This window comes from Centruroides sculpturatus, unplaced genomic scaffold (assembly GCF_000671375.1).
Source record: "Centruroides sculpturatus isolate CEXI.00-Female unplaced genomic scaffold, Cexi_2.0 scaffold1583, whole genome shotgun sequence".
In the NCBI taxonomy this organism is placed as follows: Eukaryota; Metazoa; Arthropoda; class Arachnida; order Scorpiones; family Buthidae; genus Centruroides; species Centruroides sculpturatus.
In genome coordinates, this window is record NW_019385673.1 from 71192 (window position 1) to 95309 (window position 24118).

A 24118-nucleotide genomic window follows, 5' to 3' on the forward strand; every position below is an offset into this window, starting at 1 on the left:
TTAACAAAGTTTCAATCATTTAAAATGGTAGAACTCTTTTTGGTATTTCCATTTTCTTTCTTTCTTTTATTTAATTTTTCAAATTTTTACTAAATATTTTGTAAATATTTATATTTATTTGTTATATAAATGAATGAATGAATGAATTAATCAAAAAAAATTTTTAAACTTACTTTTAGATACATCTAGTTGATCAATAGAAAATTTCATCAATAATTTGTATTTATTTGTTTCAAGTAAACCAAATGGCAAAGGATTATTTCTGTTAAAAATATTAAAATTCTGATTATTAAATGGTACTTAATTTGTTATATGCTTAAAATAATATGCTTACACAGGACTTGATTTGCGTACAGTTCCACTCTTCCTTTTAATAGAGGTTATCAGTAAAAGATCAGAAAATAAAAACAGTCCTCTGTCTTTTTTAATACCAAATCCTATCTAAAATAGAATAAAATTATTAAATTCAATTAGAATAAAATTTTTATGTATTACAAAATTTATGGGACTAACTATCCAACCAGAAGTGTTATGGCATATCATATTTTGATATATCTTTACTTTTTATTAGAAGAAAAAAAATAGAGGTATGTCATATTTTTATTTGGATCAATATTGTATTGTAATAGTTTATAATAATTGGAATAAATTAAAGTTTGTGCAAATTCTTTTTTTAATAATAATAAATTTTTGATATAATTACATCTTTCTTAGGTACAATAGAGTCTCTGTAGTCCATTTGCCAGTTCGATATGTCCAGTAATCTGACACTCAACCAGTACGCAAGTGAAATTTTCATGTTACCACTTGACGTATGCGACAGAGAGAGACTGATATACATGTATACTGTCAGTTGCATATGCAGTTGGCAAAACAGTCACAATCATGATTAATATGATAAACCAACCCATGAACTGAGTATCTTTCTTACAGTATATAAACTCAAAATCCTGTAAACTGACAATCTGCTGTAATCCGACATTGATACATGTCAGATTACAGAGACTCTACCGATTAACATAAATGTATACGCATCAACAATAAATCAATATATGTATCTAAGATTGCCACCACTCATATAAAAGCTTATAAGTTATTTATTATTGATTTTATGAATATATAACAAGTGATTTATTATAAAATATATTCAAAATACATGTTTTTATTGTTGTTTAATTGCACAATTGTTGAATTTGGCTAAGAGGACATCAAGTGGAGAAAGATATAATTTGTAAACAGACAATTTTTATGAGAAAGTACATTAAATAATTAGAGATTGTCCAAGAATATCAGAAGAAAATTGCATTTTGTTCTGATTATCACCAATGTGTGAAGTATAACATTATTACAATAGTTATCTAAATATTAGTAACATGTCTAATGGCAAAAATTTCAGATGATTAACAGAATATGTTAAGTACGGCATTAAAATAATGAACTATCAGAAAATTAAGTTCGAATATGTGAGACGAAAATGAATTATTTGGAGTCACGTAAGTATGATTTTGTGACAACTTCAACAGATGAAATGTTCTATGATTCTACGGTGATTCAATATTAATTAATGCATTTAAATTATTACTTCTAAGTTTGTTAGTACATGCTGAATACCTGTGTTATCATTGGTTAAGTGTATTTTACACGAGTAAATGATAAAAACATTTTTTGTAGTATATTGGAGCAGGATGTAGATTCTGTCGACAAGCAGATTTTTCAAAGATATCAGCGATTTCATTGTTATCGATGCCAGAATGGCTAAGATCCAAAAGAAACAAAAATATAATCTGATAAGAATATGGACTATTTTAAAAAGAACTTTTCTTAAAGTTGAACAGATAAATTTTGTAAAAATATCTAACAATTCAATAAATTTCAAGTCATTATGTATCATAATAAAATTTAAACTTATGTAACGCACCTAAACTTCAGCAACAAAGTGGAGTTTGGGTGTATTAAGTAAGTTTATTGTTTCTCCAGTTACTATAGTAGTATTTAAAGCATTCATAATAAAGTTTTGTCACAATGCTTTCTGTATGAAAAATTATTTTAAAAACAATACACACGATATGCATTTGAAGATATAATAGTAAACCGAAAGGTTACTTTTATTTTGTTGTCATACAAAACTATCGTATGAGCTCAAAGATTAATTTTGTATTCATAATATATTCTATTAATGTTATGAACACATAAAATTCAATTAAAAAATACTAAAACTTTTCTATGAAGAATATCAGCATAATTATATTTGTTATAGTATAATCTGAATAACCTAAATAAAACCTTATGTATAATATAATTTATTAAATATTTAAAACAATATTTTTAATCGAATAAAAATACTTATTCAATGATTAAATGATATTTATTCCTGTTCTTTTATGTAAAATATAATATTCTGTGTTTAATTAAGTCTTAAATTTAAGTATAAGTATTTTCGGGCACGAAGCCCATCTTCAGATATTCTGTAAAGATAAATGTTGTAACAAAACACCGTCGCTAAGAAAGTCGTAGAGTACTTTCGATTCTAAATAAACATTCATGATTTATTTATACATTAAATTTAGATATAATTTTATAAAATTTTTGTCAGATACTTACTGGAATAGACACTAAATCATAAGAAATAAATATTCTGTTGGACTGAACTATCTAGAAATTAAAAAAAATTAAAATACTCATTAGACAAATACAATTTCCATATAATTAATGTTTTTTTAAATTATATAAACTCTCATTTATGAATATTTGATAAATTAAAACCTCAGTAATAACAAAAAAAAATTATATATATTCATCTTAAAATTATTTATAATTTAAAAAAAAAATTAAATTACAATTATTATATAATTCTAAAATTAAAAACTATTAAACTTACGTCTATAGCACCATCAATTAAATTTTCAATTTCTCTTAATCTCTGTATCATCTGTTCGTGCAGTACCGTTTCATGCTCGACCTGATTTATTTTCACGGCTAGATCATGGACTTCTTTCTGTGCCAATGCTAATAAGTGATGGTCGGAGTGATCTAGCGACGTGTGTTTTAACAGTTCCTGAAGAATACAAATCAATGTTAATCAGATTACATTCTTCTAAATAAAAATTAATGTTCTATTTTATCTTAATTATTCTCATCTCTTAAATTTTTACAGTAAACATTAACAATTATTATCACATTCTGTATAAAACGGTATCTTTTTTAAACACTCTATGCAGTTAGTTTTATTAATTAAATAATATTTAATAAGCAATTTTTGTAAAGGAAACAGTCATAGTGATTAATATATGACAATATTTGTCATAATATCATTTACTTTTTTTAATAAAAATAGTATAAATGACATTATATCAAATAAAATAATTGCTGTTTTTAATTCTCAATGTGTGTCAAGTGATTAATTGTACACAAAACCAAAACAGATGTCTTAATTTATAAAATTTTGCCTTTGTTTCATTTCCTAGTGAATTATGACTAATAAAATTCTAAAAAAAAATAAACATTTCAAGCTAAATTAAATAATAAATCAAGAAATATATGCATATATGAATTGACTGAGTTACGATTCTTCTGTTCTTTGATCGATTAAATTAAGTAATGCGGTTTAAAAACAGACATCTGTAACATCTATATTAAATTGCAGCTCTGAATGAGGCAATTGGAATCTTATCAGAACTGTAGACCATGTCCGTAGAAGTAAAAAAAGTGAAAGGAACTGATGGTCTACAATACATGTGATCCTTCGTGAGATGTACCCCCCAAAATACTGGTTGGACTGATTGTTAAACACTCAATAGTTTTAACAGAGCATGCATCGTAACCAGAGGCACCTGCAAACTATAAAAAAGCAGATGCACAAGCAATAAAAAAGACCATCATACACACATTATGCAAAAAGATATATATACACAAACACAGAGCCGGCCCTACCACAGGGCGAAAAGAGCAGCCGCTCCAGGCGCTAAGTCCTAGGGGGCACCTCAGTGGTAAAGAAAATTAAAGGGCATAAATTTGGGGGCAACCAAGGGCAGTGGCGTAGTGAGGGGGTGCATCAAGCACCGGGCACCACTCGCAGAGGCCAAATGGCGCCCAAATGGTCTCCAAGACAAACTATATGTGTTTCTGGAGGGGGCGCCAATAAAGTGTCGTGCCCCGAGCGCCAGTTATGTTCGCTACGCTACTGACCAAGGGGGCGCAATAATAGGATCTCGCTCCATCCTAAAACTTGCCTCGGGCTGGCACTGCACATACAGGTATCCTGTATACCTTCATTAACACAGTTAATCATTTGATGATACAGCATATATCAAAAATCAAAATCACTTTAATCAAATACAGTAGTGTCTCGTATTCTATTGAACAATCATGAAACTTTAGAGTACTCTTGGGGATTAAGAAAAGGGGCAACCTGACATTGGGGCATGTGCCCCAATGTATGGGCATGCCTGATTGTGACTCCAATCGTGTCTTGGAAACAGTCACTGCAATGGTGTTTCTCTTGTTTTATGAGCTTTTAGTTGCCTCTAGTAAAGTGGGAAACAGTTGGTTTTAGCATTGTTTTGAGAAACAGTTCTAAATCTTTTCATTTTTAAATTTTACATTTTTGATAGTCTTCAAAATTCCAGATATGGAAGGTATAACCTCCCGAAATCAGCCTATCTGGAATTTTGAAGACCCTCAAAATGCAGTAAAATTTAAAATGTGAAAAAATCCAAAACTATTTCTTGAAACAATGCTGAAAATCAACTGTTTTTCACGTTACTAGAGATGGTTAAAAACTCATAAAACAAGAGAAAGGCCATTCTGCTGATTGCTTTCAAGGACATCAGAGTTATGATGCATGCTATGTTAAGACCTATTGTGTGTTTAATAAGCAGTCCAGCCAGTATTTCAGGGATATCTTCTGTAATAAATTTATTTATCTTTAATACGTAAATATGACTAATATAATTTGATACTTTGCCTTAATAGCATGCCACTTAATGTCACGCAAAGGCAATGAGACATTTTCATTCAAAATTGCAAACTTAAACAAATGAAACCGAAAAGTTTTTGATTAAATATTTTAAAAGAGGGGTCACTTACTTTAATTAGGAGTTCATAACGAGGTATCCTCTGCACTGGCATAATGAGCAATGCATCCAATGTTAATTTACCTTTATGTTCCCTAGACATGTGCTTGAAAAATAATTCAATTTATTAATTTTAATAAATTATAAAGTTTAATTTCTCAAAACTTAATTCTTAAATGTAACACCTTGTAAAAATATTTTAAAATATGCTAAAAGTATGCAATTATACGTACAAATTAAGATTTTGGGAGAACTTCACACATCTCTACGCATAATTTTCTCGATTTGGTTATCGATTTATATATTTTTATGAAACTCTTATCACCTTGGATCATATTTTAAATTAATTACCCTCAAAAGAAGTGTCAACATAGCCAAAATATTGTCATATCATCTCGGATACGGCGCATACCGAAGACAATCTGGCCATTGTATCGCTTCAGTTCATTGTTTACATTGCGAATAATGATTTATAAATAACAGAGCTGGTCTGTTTAATTAATTTAAATTAAAAAATTTAATATATTTATAGTAAATAACGGCTGCGGCACTTTAACAGCGGCAATAAACAGAGACTTAAGAGACTTTTCTGGTTTCATCGGTTGGAAAATCTGTAAACTTTAATTATAAGTGTTGTACTTAATGACGGGAGAGCTAAACATTAATTACATTAATCTAAATTGCATATTGTAACCATAATAAACAATATTTACATGATGTAAATATAAAATAATCGTAAACAAACATGTGAAAGGTAATTTAAGATTAATTGAATTTCATTACATCGGTAATTTAATTACAAATTATTGAAAGTTTGAATAACATCGTTAAACTTTTAAGTTCATCGCGTCACGAACTTGAACACGTGTCAACTCTAAAAACACGAAAAAGGTTAGGTTCGATTAGGATATGACGTCAAATGAAAATNCGTAAAGCATACATGTACAAAGGTAGTCACGAGAAAGCGTTGAAAAACTTGACATACCGGTGTTTAATTAAAAAGTTGGTATCGCAACATCGTAACATTTATCACAGTGAACCTTGATTTATATCACAAGAAACTTCTAGATGCCAACTATCAGAGAAAATTTTCGAATATTCTAGAGAAGTCTAGAAAATTCCAGAAATTTTTTGCATCAACCCAATAAAATACCTGTAGCGTTGTTCGCCAACAAAAAAGTTCGGAGTTTATAATCGTTGCGGTCACCGGAAATCACAAACGGTAAAAAAATTACAGTGACCGCAATGATTGTAAACAAATACCCTTAGCCTTTGAGATATATCTTGTAGATGATATTAAATACTTAGGTTATATATCTTGTAGATGATATTAAATACTTAAACAGTTACGACACTTTTTTTCATCAGTAAAAATAAAATAATAATAATAATAATAATAATAATAATAATAACCAATAAAAATTCAATCATTTAATCGGTCAGTATAAAATGTAATACGATATAAACGGATTTTATTTTTTTAAAAAAATTCTGATTTATTAATGGACCGTAATAAAATTAACGACGTTCTAAAGATAATTAAAATTTAATTATCGGTTTAATTACGTTTTATCCGATTATTAACATCTTAGATCGAGCGCAATTCTTTCATTTTTTTAATTTAAAAAAAAATATATCTAAAAGCGGGGGGAGAACTTCCGACTGACTTTTTAAGTATTTTAAATTCGTAAATATATTTTTTGCATATAAAATTACAATAATTACCTCAAGAAACCGCGAAAAAGCGGGTTTCTTATGTATTTCCGCTTTGATTCGATCTTTGGCGGATTTCCAATTATTAATGAAAGATGTGTACGTGTCAATGACTTCATTCTGTGAAAACTGCAAAATTACAATGGAAATTTTTAATATTTTCGCATACAAAATACAACAATTCGAATTAAAAAAATAAAAAATAATAATAAAAAAATAAAAAGAAAAATGGCGCAGTGATTAGATACAATTACTATAGAAAGTCACGAATTATCATGGCTTCTCGTGAACTTAATTATGTGAAATTTTCATTTTGCTACTCTTTTTACCTCAGGCACGTTACTACACAACTTTATTTAAATTGTCGCAAATAGAAAAAAATTTTTTTTTTAATTAATAAATATATTAGGCCTTGAATAATTGCTTAAATAGGAAGCCGTGATTGAAATTTTTAATGTAAAATGTATTTTTTTTTTTTGTACAAAATTCTATATAATGTGTAACATTTCCTATATTAACCCATTTACTGGCATGCACTGCCATCTGTCGTCGCGTTCTGTAATTAAACAAAGAATAATAAATTGTGATACGGCTTTTCAGTTGACAGCGTAACAAAAAAAAAAAAAAAGTTTGAAACTTTTTAATCCCTGAAATGGCAACTTAACTTTAAAACAAATTTATCTTCATTATTTATACCCTTTTAACTTCTATATAAATCTTGAAAATTTATGTTGCTACACTTTCTTCGGCTGTAAAATCAATTTAAAATCAAATTAGATGAATATTTCAATTGTTTTTAACGAATAAGAACCCGCTTACAGTGTTACATGCAGAGATTTTATCCACAATAAGGAGATTTCACTTGAAAAAGGAAAATATAGGAATTTTTAATTTAAAATTTTACGAAATTCGGTTAAAATCATTATGATTTTTATTCGATTTTGTGGGTGCAATTTCTATAGTAGATAAACCAAACCTCTAAACAATACTTTAATCTCTATAAAAAGCCGATACAGCGCCATTAAAGTAGTTTCATCCCGTGTAAAGCGATGTTCTTGTATGCCAACGGGAATTAATTAAAAAGGTTAAATTCTCTCTCCGATAACTTTAACAAGACATAACATCCATTAATCTGCCATACCTCTAGAAATATCATCATATAAGGGCACGTACATCGTTACAAAAACCCCTGAAAGGCACTTTTACGGTTATAGAATGACCCAACGTTCAATCTAAAATGTAAGAGAACATCTGATAACAAACAATTCTACAATTGCAGAACCGAATTAATGATAAACAACATTTTTATATCCATAAAAATAACACCCGACGGTGTGAAATATCATGTAATAAAGTTTTATAAGTCGAACCCTTCGGGCATGTTTGTAGACGGTAATTACAGACTTGTAAGCAGAAAAGGTAAAGGACATTAATGCACTTTATTTATTGGTTATTAAAATGAATAAATGCTTCTGTCGTCCCCTTTTTTTTTTTTTACGTTCAACCTAGGGCTCGTCGGATAAGATATCTCTTGAAGCTCTAGAACTTAAAAGATTTCTGGGCTCTTGAACAATTATCCGATAGTGGATATCGATAATAAAGGAAATTGCAATAAAACAAAAAGGCAATCTTAATTGTTATCCATTCTTAAGGAGCACAATGTACTCATAAAAGTGCCATTTTTTCCTCTAACCCTCTTAAGTTTTCGGTTTGTATGTTACATTTAATTTTCCAATTATTTTCTACTTTGTTATGGATTCGCCGGCTTAATTTGAAATGTGAATTAATGTCAGACTGCAAAAAGAATACATTTATGTGTTATTTCCTTATTAAAATAATAAGAAAACTGCTTTCTGGAGTGAAAAATCACGATCCTTTTTACAATCCACACGCTGTAGATGGACGGGGAAGGTTCTTCAATGGTTCTTAAAGATTTCAAGAATTTCTCTTTAAGAATGCGTATTTTAATCATAATTTCGAGTTTAAACATTAAATTATAATGTATACTGAACAACAGTATATCAGTAAATAATATAAAGTAAAAATTACAAGATATCTTTAACGTATTTTATCGTGGATTCAAAATGGCAGTCATTTATATGTCCATTACGCTATGAATTCTAGACATTTTACATGCAAAAATTTATCGTTTTTAGCTTAAAATATTACTTTAGAACATTTCTACGACTTAATTTTAACGATTTTTGGATGAAATTTATCAGAATTAAGTAAGAAATTCGAATTACAAAATGGAGGATAAAGTTAGGCCTTCAATTAGATTACACTTTACTCGGTAACTTTAATTTGAACTTTTAAATGGGATATTTTTATCTTTCTGTTTACTAGTACCTATATATGTTACAAATAAGTATATATTTCGTATATATTTTTAGTGTAGCCTGCTATTTTTAAGCGATATCAAACTAGATCCTTCAAGTAAAACTATCAGCTTTCTAGAAACGAAACTCCTGTATATATATATAAAACCGTGAATATAAATGAGCTAAATACAAAAATTATAATTTATAGAAACAATATATTTATAAAATATAGTGTGATTCAAAATTCTACATAGAAAACAGACACGAATGGCCGTACTTGTCATACATGCGCACACGTAACAGATGGGTTACATACGTTTACCACGAGTGGAATCAGTGCATTTTTATGCGTATTTAATTAAAATGGCATCCATTTAGATTATATTCTAGGATTTATAAGTGAATTCATAATAAAGTGAGCCCTTTGCCTATGTGTGGAGACTTTTGGATCACTATGAATGATGCTTTGAATAGTTTAAACGTAAGCCCTAGTTTATCTGTTTAAATACAGTTACTGTATTTAAAAAAAAATCAATACAGAATTACTTTTATAATTAATCGACTCTTAAACCTCGAATTTATGTACTGTACATACAAAAATGTATTGAATATGAGAAGGGATTAAACAATCTGACACCAACTTCTTAACGTCTTGTAAATGATAACACGTGTTTTATACTTATCTTCTGATGGAACTAATTAAAGAAACACAAGAAAAACAAAGAGAAAAAATTGAAAATATATTTAATTTCAGTTGCCATTAAGGAGCCAATGTTCCTGATTGTTACTAAAAATTTACAAATGGAGTTAAAAAAAATACTCTATTTAAGCAAAACTGTTGCCAAAATAACAATAGGAACATCAACAAAGAGGTCTAGGTTTGTCATTTTAACACCCTAAATATAACAGAATAACTAAAATAGAATCGACGAAGGACAACTTCCTCAAAGAAAATGGCTTCATTTCCCCCATCCCCTACTCTTCTTTATCTATTGGTCACGTTGATACTGGATCATTTCCAACAAAATCAACGTCCTAGAAAATATATATTTTACATTCAAATAGTAGAAAAGACTCTCGACTTTTATTGTTACAGGAAATTATATGTATTTTTTAAAAGGGGGAAAGAGGAAATCAGAGGAAATCGAACGAGGTCACGTATCCTAAATGTTCAATTTTTCTATAGGAGAGTAAAAGATGTTTGTATATATATCTTACATGAAAAATACTTACCGTTTGTATAAAAATGTCACCTATGGTTTGTTTGCAATCCCATTTTTCAACTCGTTCTTCTAAATCATTTAAGAATTTCCTGTGATGTTCGAGTATTCCTGGAACTTGATAAAATACCTCATCGACTAGAGTTGAATCCAAGTACTCCGCACATTTAAGAGGTTTCATGTATTTCTAACAGAAAGAAAAATCTTGTATCTTTCTTATGTCTTTTTAAAATATATAATAATAATAATAATATTTATAATGTTTATTTTTTTTTTAAAAAAAAGAGCTATAATTAGTCTTCTATAGTTAAACATGAGTCAATATACTTAAAATAACACTTTTGTGCCTGTTTGTTACAGGATTTTGTTGGAGTTTCTTTGGTTCTGAATTAAATTATTACAACAGAATAATAAATTTATTCACTTTTTTTTAATATATAAATATTTTCAATTTATAATAAAATAAACTCTTAAAAAATTATATAAAAATAAAACATGAAAATGTAGTATATTAAAAATATAAGAGAAACATTAAAAAAATTAATAATTTTAATTAAAATACAAGGCTATTAATGTATTTTGTTAGAAAAAAAAACCTTAGAAAGTCTATAAATTAATGAAAAATAGATACAGGTGTACAACTGTATCTAAGTTTTGCAGGAATATAAGAAGAAATGAAGGATTTTTTTGGTGTTATTTGTATTATATAAACAGAAAAAAACTTTATATGTTATACTATTTCATATCTACAACAGTATAAATGAAGAAAACATGTAATATGAAAGAAATTTTTAAAAATTTCAATTGTATTAGCCTACGGTAATATGTGCGAGAACAGTTGTAGGAGGATGGATTTGCATATCAGCTAAACAAGGTCCTCATAAGTCTATAGCTTAAGTCATTTTTACAATTATTACTATTTTATATAGAAAAAGTACCTGTTATATGTTATAGTTTATGCCTACAAGTCTAAGTCAGTCCTGACATTGTATAATAAACACATACAGACATTGAAACTTAACAGTTACATAAAGAAGTATAAAAAAGGTGTAAAATAAAACAATATATTATACACAACTTTCCTTGTTTACAACATGTAGCTCATTCTAATTTATCAGTAATAAAATGTACAAAAATTTGTGTTTAAAACTGCTGTTATTACAATAACACCAAAAACACTTAGATGATCCTTTACTTAAAAATTTACCTCTACTTAAGTTTTTAAAAGAAAAACTAAGTATCTACAGCATTAGGAAACTTTGAAGTATTTTATATATATATTTATAAGATTGAAGTAGCAATAAATTATAAAGTTCTTTTATGTCTGTATAATGTAAGCAACATCACAAAAAATCTTTTATTCCTTTCATATTCTTAGAAAGCTTAAACATTGCTATAGATACAATGAAAATTTTATTCTTCTCTTGCATAAACAGCTTATAGAATTGCTAGAAGTGAAGATCTTTAGATATAACACAATTATACAAAACATATAAAATAAAATTATAAAAGTCTTTGAGTAATTATTGTTATCCTAGAGTTACAAAATATATTTTCACCATAGTTATGGTAATTTTCGGAACAGAAATGATTAAAAATAATCACATAATCAAACATATAACCAGGTGGTAATACTAGAAAACATAGGACATCATGATATTAGAGAATATACAGTATAATAAACTAAGACAGATTAGCTAGAATACAAAACACAAAATTTAATACTAAATACAATGAAATAGAAGCAACAAAACAATACAAAACACCAGAAGCAATAGAAATCTACAGATAATATACATAACAACAGAAGAAGAAGAAGAAAAATGTATATTTACTATAGAAGATTTGTAATAGAAATATTAAATTTCTATTGTGTTGTATTCTTTACTCATAGCAAAGAACACAAAATATAACAGTTTTGTGTTTTGTGTGTACTGTAAATTTATATTTGCCATAACATAAAGCAAGAGAATAGAATACAATAAACAGTTATTGCATGGTATGTTCTAAAACAGAACAGAATGGAAACAACCAGTGCCGTAACTAGGGCAATGCCCAGGCACAGGGCGCAGAAATGACCTGGACCAAGTTTTGGGTCGTAGTTTTGGGGCATAGTTACAGAAGCTCGCACCGGGTGCATAAAAGGCTAGTTACGGCACTGGAAACAACAGAAAGCACCAAAAAAAAAACAGAGAAGAACACTAGAAAATGCATACACAATTCAACACAATTGCAAGAACAGTGGACATAAAACATAACAGAACATAATAAATGAGTAAGGACAATAAAGAATGTATAATTTAACACAATTGCAAGAAGAGAAACAAAAGATTTACATATATAAACAAAATGAATTATTTTAAAAACATAAAATAATTAAATTCTTCCTGAAATTGTTTAAAATAAAATAAAATATTATATTTACCATTTAATTTTCTGTGTATTATGATTTTAATAAAAGGCATAGTTCTTTTGAAGTACACGGGAAACATTTATGGCACAATTTAACACGTTTAAAAATAGTTAAAACGTCTGTACATACATTCGTACACTAATTTTATCCGATGACACGGATACAAACGATCGATTTTATAAACCAAGTTTTAAACACTCGTATTTATTTTATAAATAAATGAATCACTGGTAAAGTAAATTTACTTACATTGACCAATATTTCTAGAGATTCTACGTAAGACTCCTCCGTGCAATGAAGTTCCCTCACCACGTGTGTCCTGGTATCCTTAAAAAGTAACACAAAAATAGTTATTTTAAGTTTATTTTGACTGAAATTTTCGACATTTTTTATTTTTATCGTCTTTACGTAATTTGTTTAATGTAATCTTTATACGGAGAGAAAACGTTATATCGGGATTGATCTAGAGGCTACAGTTGAGGCTTTGGTGTTCGGGATCCGCATTTTTTAACACCTTGCAAACACTTTTGAGGCCGTGATCTAGAAGTAAAACGCTATATCGAGGTTCTAGATACAATAAACTCTTCATTAACACAAAGCTAAAATACATGCAGCTTAGGATCTCGTGTGGAGAGCCCCTTAAATACGCTACAACATTTCTAAATTAGACCATGATTATCGTTATAACGAGACAGAAAAATATTCTTCGTTATAACCAAATATTTTGGAAGAAAAATTATTCCTCGCTATAGCATAACGTGATATAGTTTCCTGGGCCCTAGGTAGACATAAGCTTAACAAATTGCAGCTTAGGGCCTCACAATTTTACACGTATCATTATTTATTAGATGGAAAGGACCTGTTATATTGTAGATTAGGACCACAATAAGTCCAGTCATAAGAGAGTTTCCTTGAGAGAGGCACAGAGAACTACGAATTAAATCAGGTTAAGGTGATATAGAGGGTAAAGGTCACGGGCTATTATATTATTTAATGCATAAAATTAAATTATTAAAGCAAAATACGAAGAGCCAGTTATTAAAACACGCTTTTTATCATTTGAGGACAATAAAAATGAGGTGATTTAAGTGAAGAAACACCGTAAAATTTTGTCGAATGCCTACGAAAGACCCATCTGAAGATAGTAGCGCGTTATACCTCCACGAAGGCCCGGAAGAATTCGAATTAGGGGGCCCCACGTATAGTGTTGACTTTTGTTTTTTAAATGATTTGTTTGGGCCCCCAATCGGCGAGGGGCTCCAGGCAATTGCTTATGGTACAATTGTAATTTTTTACAGTTAAAAACACTAAATTTGGGTCGTTCGGGGAGGATAAAAATCACACAATTCTACTGTTTTGTTACAAAGTTAAGACATTGTACAGATGGTTAATGACGTTGGCAGAATGAAAATAAACACAAAATTATTGATCCCACGCGTTTACACTCGAGAAAATTACTTCTTAAACCCCTTTTTTTAAAAATAAGATAAATTTACACGTGACGCGAATTAGGTTAAATAAAAAATAATAATAATAATAATAATTTGCAATGTTCCTACCTCAATATTCTCGTTTGTACACATTCGTGTCCAACATCAATAACCAGTTGTGTACTGTACTAAGTGACAAAAAGTTTTGACTGTGATAAAAGTATAGTACTTATCGAAATTTCCTGCATGCTAGGGTTACAATTTTACACCACTTTAAAAAAGTAACACGTGACCATAAACGTCGCCAGTCTACAAATTTGGAGATTATAATGTAAACAACTTGTATTGTCTAGTTTATATATATACAATGGGTTTATTGTGTGGGTGATGTTGCAATGTACAAACTGTCGAATAAATACTCCCTTTTTCTCTTCTTATAATTTACATTTTTATTTTTTTTCTTATATTTTTAACACTTTCTTATGGAGTTAGATCGAATTGAATTGTTAAATTCTTTGGGCGGAGCTGGCATTTCCCGTTTCAATGTGATTTACCATCGCGTACAACGTCACGAATTTCCATTTTTTATGCGATTAATTACATAAACAATGGGTTTAATTCGTTTAATTGGGCGGAGCGCCTATTTATTTTGGTATACACTCCACTTTTTGGGGGGGAGATTCGTGTATGTATTATAATAATAATACTGTAATAATTTTCATAGAATGAATTGGGCGGAGCTCAAATTAATCTTTACGTGAAAATATTTAGCATAGATAATGTATTTCTTAAATTAAGCACAGAAATTTTGCATTTACAGTCGACCCCCCTATAACACTGTTGATAATTCTATTTTATATGAATTCCGTGTTGTACGAGTCACTTAGATTTTACAAATACGTGTGCCAGGCTGTGAACAGCTTACGTATTTTTAAAATCTAAGTGACTCGTACAACATGGGATTCATATAAAACGGAATTATCAACAGTGTTATAGGGGGGTCGACTACATATAAAGAGAATTTATGATTGAGCGGAGCGGCACAACTGATAAAAGTTTTTCTCATTTAATAACCTAGATTTAATTACTTATTTAAGATAAATTGTAATAATTTCTCTACAAGTTATCGTGATTTATAACATTCATGAATCTAATTAAATATCAATTATATTCATTGGGCGGAGCCGAACGTACTTTACTCGATATCTCGCCAACCAGTGCACCAATTTACACGAAATTTGGCAGATACAATGAAAATATCCCATATATTAAATTGGCACTGTCAATAACACTATATATATATATATATCATTTTATTATAATTCGTCGCTTTAGAGAAGTGTAAAATGTAAAAGAGCAATAAAGTGAGGTGGGGAGAAAGGTAAAAGTAAACAAAATTAGAGAAAAAAAAATTCTCGAATTTTGCTTACTTTTTTCGTTATTCAGCTAGCAGAACAACCTTGAAAAACTCTCGAATGTACTATTTTTGGTAATTTAAAGTAAAGAGAACGTTGGTTACATTACAAGAGAATTTACATTGCTACGTTTTAGTACATCAAGTTTTATAACATTCGAAGAATTCATTAAGCTATTATACGATTTAACATCCTTATCAGCAGCAGCAGCAACATAAGTTTGAATATAACTTTAGTTAATGGATGTATGCATTCATTTATCACTCATAAAAAAGTCACGAAACACATCAAATCTGTACCTTGACAAGTATGACTTGTCTGACCAATTTCATAGCAATTAATAAAACTTGTCGGTCTAGATGCTACATGGGTCAACATCAGAATTATCAATAATCTACACACACCTCCCTGTAAAGAAAAACTTTTAAAAATTTAGTTTTACCTTTATAATTCTTCAGATTAGATCGAGAGATATTAAGAATATAAATCGTTTTCGGAAGATGGGGCCATATCTCCCGAACCGACGATCGGATTTTCCTGAAAATTTCTAGAAATGTCTCCCCTTAATCCTCAAATCTCCTTGCAAAATTTCAGAAATTTTCGACAAATGGTACAGGAGTTATTAAGCTTCAAATTGAGCGAAAAAATCGTCCCCCCCTCACACACTAACACCCAAAAATAAAGAAAAAACCCCCCAAATTTTTTAACTACTAGACTTTTGAAGGTCCCCGAATCCGAAAATATGGGTCATTTACTTTTCCTATGTTATATTCCTTAGATATAAGTGTCGTTGAGATGTTACCCTTTAAATGGGCATCAGAGAGTTAAAAAAAAAATGAAACTGAAGAGGGGTTATTTTGCAAAACACCCAAAATATATTTTGCCTGGAATTTTGTAATTTCAAGGGGTTCTAAATAAAAGAAAGCATGTGAAAGTATAGCAGTGTTTAGTAAAATTATTGTACAGTTATTGAACAATTTAAAATAAAATTAAACAGCATGGTTCAAACAAGATTAAAGTAAAAATAATTTTTAAAAAAATAGAAGAAATATGTAGGGGAAAAAAATGCAAAATAAAAATAAATATAATTTTTAAAGCAGAAATTTAGAAAAAATAAAAATAAATGTAAATCCAGACATGTAAGGGTCATTGCTAGACATAAGTATGGTTGTTGGTATGTGTTAGCTACTGTAAATATTTGTAGTTGAAGCAAGGTGTTCTGAAAATGAGCCAATTCTCATTTCTTTTTTTCTTTTTCCTCCTCCTCCTCCCTCCATAAATGATACTACTACCAGCAATAATGGCTGTTTCTAATGTCATTAGCTGCAGATGATGATAAGTTAATGAAGATTAAAATGAATATTTATTATATGTTTTTATCTCTGTTAAATCATACTTTCACATTAATTAAGCTAATGTATATTATGGTAGAATATTTAAACAAATAGAAGCAGTAGTATTTTCAATGGTAAGTAGCATAGTGGGCAGCAATTAAACAAAGAGTATAGAAGTTCAGGGGTATATACTACTACTTATAAGCTGATAAAAAAACAATTAGTTGTTTAATTATGTTACAGCACAATTTGTAGTTGCTGTTGTTGCTCCTAAATACACTGAAAAGTATATTAAAGGCATACTAAAAAATATACCAAAATAAATTAATAGGATAAATAAAATATGTAGATAAAGGTACTGAAAGTTTAATAAAATGTTTCTATATGTAATTATAGTATTGAATATATATTTTCATTATAAATGAAATGATTTCTTTTACAATTAACACAGAAATTAGTTGCAAGGTAAACAATGAAACTTATGTGTTAATTTACAGCTTAAACAGAATTTAGTAATATTTTAAATGAATAAAAAAAATATACATTTGTATATTTTCCTTTATATAAAAATTTAAACAATATAATAACACTAAAATTAATAATTTATATTAATGAGAATTTAGATTAAAGATGAACCTGTTAGCATTTAACTACTATAAAGAAAAATTTGGTACTAAAATAGTGTTCTCTGATGCTGCAGCATTTATAAAATGCTACTCTATTTTCTATTTTTGGCATCTTAAATTTTTTTTTTCCTTTCCCCCTGTTTATTCTTTAGTAAAACAGAACTTCTTTTGAAAAACAAAGCCCTTGAACTTGTCCTACATACTTTGAAATTCTAACAGTAACAAATGCTTTCTAATTAATTACTTTATAAAACAATCAGATATGAATTGATTCTTATAACTTAAAAAATATATAATATATATAAAGTAATGTTTATATAATAAAATTTAATAAAATTAGCAGTTGAAAGATATTTTTAACAATATTATTAACGATAAAGACGTGTGAAAAGTGACAGTTTTATGTATCATTAACATTTTAGTTATAAATAAATTGTTAGGAACAAAAAAGAAATTGCACATCCAACTACAAATTTTCCACTTTGGAGAGCACCCAAAATAAATTTTAAAAGCAGAAAGAAAAAGGAAAAAAATATAGAAAAAAAATCTCTCCAATAAAGTTCAACATTACAATTTTTATATGGTTAAAATTTGTATTTTTTTTGGGAGACGTTTAACAAGTGTTTTTTATATTGTTCTTTTTCTTTTTTTTGGAGAACTTTTAAAGGTGTATTATATATTTTTCCTTTAATTTTTCTTGGTAAATATCTCTTATTATAGATGCTTATTCAAAATTATATATCCAAAGCTTTTTGTGAATTAATAGTTCTCTCAGACTACCAATTATGTATACTTTAAAACTCAAAAGTATATTTTAAGTGGTCTGACCAGGTAGATAATCAGCAAAGAAGGTAAGAAAAGAAAACATTAAAGAAATCATTAAGAATAAAAGAATAAAGAGATAAAGTTTTCTAACTTATAAAGATGTTGTTGATGATTTTTATTGACATAAACAAGTTTTTTTTTTTTTCTGAATGAGAAAATTTAGTTTAACTTTTACTAGTTTTAAGAACGTTAAAATAGATCACTTTGAACTTTATCGATGAATAAATTATTCTAAAAATATAAATATTTAATTAACTTTAAAGAATAAACAATGTTAACTCTGAAACATTGGCTAATATCCAGTATTAAAAACATCTCTCTGTTCATTAAGATAACCAAGATTGATAACGTTTCCTCTTCTTCTTCTTTTTTTTTATACTTCAGAGTATGAATTTATATTCTTAAATTGCATTTAATACATTCTTATCAATGGAGAAACGGGTTTAGAAAGTGTTCACGTGGGCGAATAATTCTTAAAGTGAGTTAAAACTGATTAAAATAATATTAGTGGGAGTTTTGATAACGTTTAATAGGTTTTATGAGTCATTGCAAAGCTCGCAAATAATTTTTATAATGGAATATGCAAGTATAAATTGATAATATTATCATAGATTTATGTGTTTAGTGATAAAAAAAAAAGAAAAGAAAGAAAGAAAAAAGTTTTATATTCTGTTCAATTGCCTGTCTGACTGCAAGATTTCTTAGAAACTATGAGTAAGGAAGTTAAATATTTTGGGACTTTAATGGACATATTCTCCTCCCAAATTTTATGAGTTAGATCCATTTGTCTGTAGTACAGATCGGAGGTTATAATTCGCGTAAATAAACGAATTACAGTTGAAATTTTTATATTAAACATCGTTTTTTTATCCGTCCATGTGTCTATTTTAAAGATTTGAAAGAGTTAGACTGGTAGGAATGAGATATATTAACCAACCTCCGCCTACAAAATTCTATTGATTATGCTATTATAATGTTTAATTAATTAAATTAGGAAATATACTACTAATAAATATTCTTTAATATAATCAGGGCCATTCATAAAAATTATGAGAACCTAATAAATTTTGATCATGGCATACCTCTCCTTGAGGGAGAGATGTGTCTAGAGTAAAAATTTATCAGAGATTCAGAAGCTCGAGGCCCAATAACTTACCTATAGTGGGACCATCATCATGGGTCCCGACACGTGCCCTCTGTCCCTCTTTGTGAACGGTCATGAATATAATTTATAATATAGTATACAAAGCCTTCTTAGGGGCATCTTTTCACTGCTCGTTAATCTTTTTGTTCTATACCTCTGAATAATTTGGCATAGGACCTCAAACAGCACTAAATATACATCTTTAAAACTCATTGAACTTATTGCAAATACATATAAACATAATCGGTTGGTTGATAGAATAAGACAACGTAACCATGGGCGATCTGCAAATGAGAAGAGATAACTCTCTATGGAGAACTGGACCCTATTAAGGTAATTGCGATACATGCCAAGAGGGATGCCTCCTGCGAAACTTTCTATGGGAAGCGGGATCCTATTTTGATGCTAGACACGTGGAAATTCAACGTGGCCAGCCCGTGGGCGAGGCGCGAGATCATCAGCAGTTATAACAGTTATACAGCTGTATCATTATAACAATACTAATACGTTTTGACTGACATTAATGAACTGGCAAAGAAAGAATTCATCAACTAGCATAACTAATTATAACACAGCCTACTGTTATTAACAGTGGCATGCTAAACTGTCTTGATGCATTAAACCTCCATTAATCATTAATAAACCACCAATGACACTAATAAAAATTTTACGTCTTCATTTTCATAAATAATAATAAAAATGTAAAAAAAAACATTAATAGTAATTTTTTAGAACTGTACCATTAAAAGATTTAATAGTCATCGCTAGCAACATGCCACTATTTATTAAAATATTTATTACTTCTAATACAGTAATAAATGACGCCATCTTTGTCCTTTAAATATCAATTAGTCATTAAGAAACTATTAATATCATAAAGTGAATATTTAATACATTCATAACTTATAAACGAATAAAAAAAAGGTATTTTAATGTTCATTACTGCAAATATTTTCAAAGATATTTATTAAATTGACTGGATTGGTTGACTTAAAAATTTAATCGCATCGATTGGTTAATTTGAATATTGCAACCACGTCGATTGGTTGATTTGAATACTATAATAACGTCTTAGTTAATTTGAATATTGCAACCACGTCGATTGGTTGATTTGAATACTATAATAACGTCGATTGGTTGATTTGAAAATTTAAACTAATCTATATTATTTTAAAGTATATTTAATAAATTGGCATACATTTTTTGTTATACCTCACGATTATCCTTTTATATATATAAGAAAATTTGTACTTTAGTTAAAATGAACAGTTTAAAAAACAGTTTATAACACAAGAAAACTTTATCATATGCTATTTTTTTTCCAACAAATGTCGTTGTTTGTCATGCAACACATTTAGAAATCATGCCAAACAAATCACAGAATATACATTTACGTCACCTTTAGATAATATTATTCGCCCCTACAAAGTGACTAATCGGGTTAAAAATAAACTAAAAGCTCATACAGCAGGTCAAAATAAAAATAAAATAAAATATATTAACATCTAGAATTAATTACAATACTAGAAATTAAACAAAAGAGTTTGTTTTTATTTGTTATTTATTTAATGCCAATCCCATTCATTCATCGAACTCTTTAATTTTACTTGCATTCCTTTTTGACTGGTGAAAATTTTATAATAAAAAAAAAATAATAATATATAATTATAACTTATTTTCTATGCAGTGGATTTACTTAATTACGTGTTCCCAAATCGAGCAAACACGATTTAATCTTGCATTGTAAAAACGATTAGTTTTGTAATGGAAGCTTGACTCCGCCCAAATATTTAACTACTCAATAGGCTATAAATCTTTCTTCTTGTCTAAATGACACGCAAACTTTAAAAGATATCACGAAATTAGAAGAAATAAAAAGATGATAAACGACACTCACCTCGTCTGAAATTTTCCTCTTTGCTTCTTCCACGTATACAAAACTCGAATTGTGATGGGTCAAATTGGGCTCCGATGTGGTTGTGACCATTTCTGATAATAAAAGTAAATCGTTGTTTTTATCTTCTATGGGAGCTGATGTACTGCTTTTGATTTTTTCGTGATTGAACCTCGGATCACCTAATGAATTACTGCTGCAATATAACGATAATTGAGTTTCGTTTGTTGTTTTCTTCTCACAAAAATCCATCAACATCTGAAATTCTTGGTTGTAATTATGTTTTGGTTTTCCCTCATATTTCCTCATCTCTTCTTCTAGCATTTCTCCATAAGGTCCTCTTAATTTTTTCTTGTAGTATCGTTTCTGTTGAGGATTAACATCTTCGTTGAATGTCGCTTTTTGTTTGAAATTACTAGGAAGAGTCGAAGAATTGCTAGGAAGTGACAATTCTGAAGATTTCGAAGACTTTTCTCTATTATCTATCAAGTCTGGATCACTTTTATGTGAAGTAACTTTATTGTGGAAAGGCTCGACGATTCGATCTTTGTTCGGTAGAGTTTTGGAAGCATCACCAATTTTAGAAGGGAATGAAAAATTAAGAGGCTTGATAGCTACTTGTCGTTTACTTGTATCTTTTTCTTTTTGGCTTTCACACACTTCTTCATTGATTCGATTTTGGAATAGGGTAGTCTTACTGATCTTAGATGTGGCCCTAGGAAAGGTTCTCACTTCAATTTTGTTTTGTACCATCTCTTTATTAACTTCTTTCAGTGGTGTAGCCAAACTTAGAGCTTTCAACGTTTCACTGTTATGAGTTTTAGGGGGGAGAGTAGGAAGAGTTAAAGGTAAAACCTTTTTCTTCGGTAAAGTACAAGTATTAATTATCAACATGCCCGACTTGGTATCACTTTGTACATCTTCAGATAAAGAATCGTTTCCATTATTCACCTTAGATTTCTCCTCGGTAATCTTTATAGTACTGGGCTTTAACAATTCAGTCAACTCTCTTAATCTCTTATTACATACCCTGTCGACATTCTCACTATTGTTAAGTGGATACACGTTAGAAATGCTTCTGCAGAACGGGGCAGGTTTATCACACTTCGTGTCATAACCTTCGGGGGTTTTTCTCCTTTTGTATTTGTTCAAATCCAAACCGGACAAGATGTCACGAATTTTTAACAATTCCGGATCCTCTCCTTTTGTGCTTTCGTTTCCTAATGTATCTTTGCCCTTCCTACAAAGGGTTAAGTACGAAGGTATATCCGGTCTAAGTCTTACAGGTGACCTATTTGGAACGGGCGAACAGGGCAACGAAGACGGTCCAGGGCTCGAAACTTTAGTAAGTTTGGTCAACTGGAAGTTCGGGTTAAGATTTAACTTAGCTGGTTTGTTGTTAAGCTTACCCTTTTCCATCTGTTGGCTCACTAAATGATGGTCCAGACCATTTCGCAACTCCTCGACTTGCTTAATAATATCGTCTAAGGTGATGTTGCATTCCTGGTGGTTAGAACATGTCTTCCTGCCTGTATCACTAGCATCTCCGAGTACAAAAGTGGAGACCACCTGGCTGGCATCTGCACCGTTCTGTGTAGTGAGGTGCTTGTAGCTGAGCTTAGGATATTTAGCTATTTTTGGAACCCCCTCATCTCTCCACTCTTCAAACAAACTGCCACTGGTAGTAAGTACAGCATCAGGTTTCTTTTGGCTAGTGGTTTGTGTTTCTTTTCCAGTAACAGTGGGTTTGTTCATTAGAGAACAAAGTAATTTATGTTTGTTACGCATAAACGATCTTTATCTCCAAAATTAAGTGGGATGCTATTAGTAAAAAAAAAAAAAAAATAGAAAAGATCATCAACAAACAATCTTGCATGTGATGTTAGAGCTTTTATGCTTAATTATTAAGTGGTTTAAATGTATTTGAGAAAGTAACTCACCACACTGTGTACAGGGGACGACTGCACAAGTCTTCGAACTTAAAAGTGTGACGAAAGATGCTACTTAGTTCTCATATTCGCCGACAGATGGGGAGAATGAAGGACAATAAACTCCAATGGATTTTTAAATTTTAAACTCGATATAAAGTTATTTTTAGTTTCGTTTTAAGTACTTTAGTGGAAAAATTTGTTTAGAATTCGACGAACTTTATTAACTCAAAATTTATTACTTTATTAACTGAGAATTTCGAATTACTTACATTTCTTACATAGAAAAAAACATAATTTAGCATTAAAATCTCATTTAAAACGATATCGTTTAACTTAAAACAACTGTTTAAGCCATTCTATAAAAATATAACACGTTTTGTTTATATTATTACACCAAAATACAGCAAATTTTGCAATTATAATTTTTAACACTTTTTTTAATTTATAAAGCTTTAAAAAATTTGTATAATATTAAATAAAAATAAATTTAAATTATAAACGAAATAATTTTTTATATTTATAGAAAAAAAATTATTTTTTTAAACTGTGTATTTATTTAATTATAATATCGTGTGGCGCCATCTCTTGATTTACGTGATAAATAAAGCCACGTGTACTGTATAATAAAAGCCACGTGTGTAGTGTCATTTGATAACTTTGTATTGTGTACTTAAAACGATTCAACGATAATACAAACATACTGTATTGTAATAAGATCATAGTTTTTAATTATGTTTAACTAATGTTACATGAATGGAATTTCTTTAAACTTTATTAAAT

At 29.1% G+C, this 24118-nt stretch overlaps 1 protein-coding gene across 1 annotated transcript in view; it reads right to left on the bottom strand.

Moving 5' to 3' along the window:
• Positions 1 to 23644, bottom strand: part of LOC111641089 (rho guanine nucleotide exchange factor 17-like) — a 64198-nt gene extending 40554 nt beyond the window's left edge. The window contains exons 1-10 of the mRNA XM_023387204.1: positions 23348 to 23644; positions 21411 to 23228; positions 12989 to 13066; positions 10340 to 10513; positions 6798 to 6914; positions 5086 to 5178; positions 2879 to 3055; positions 2602 to 2652; positions 335 to 441; positions 174 to 262 (exon numbers count right to left, since the gene is read on the bottom strand). Coding sequence (XP_023242972.1) covers positions 174 to 262; positions 335 to 441; positions 2602 to 2652; positions 2879 to 3055; positions 5086 to 5178; positions 6798 to 6914; positions 10340 to 10513; positions 12989 to 13066; positions 21411 to 23195 — 2671 coding nt within the window. The 5' untranslated portion in view covers positions 23196 to 23228; positions 23348 to 23644. The remainder of the gene's footprint in view (positions 1 to 173; positions 263 to 334; positions 442 to 2601; positions 2653 to 2878; positions 3056 to 5085; positions 5179 to 6797; positions 6915 to 10339; positions 10514 to 12988; positions 13067 to 21410; positions 23229 to 23347) is intronic.
• Positions 23645 to 24118: the final 474 nt, after the last annotated feature.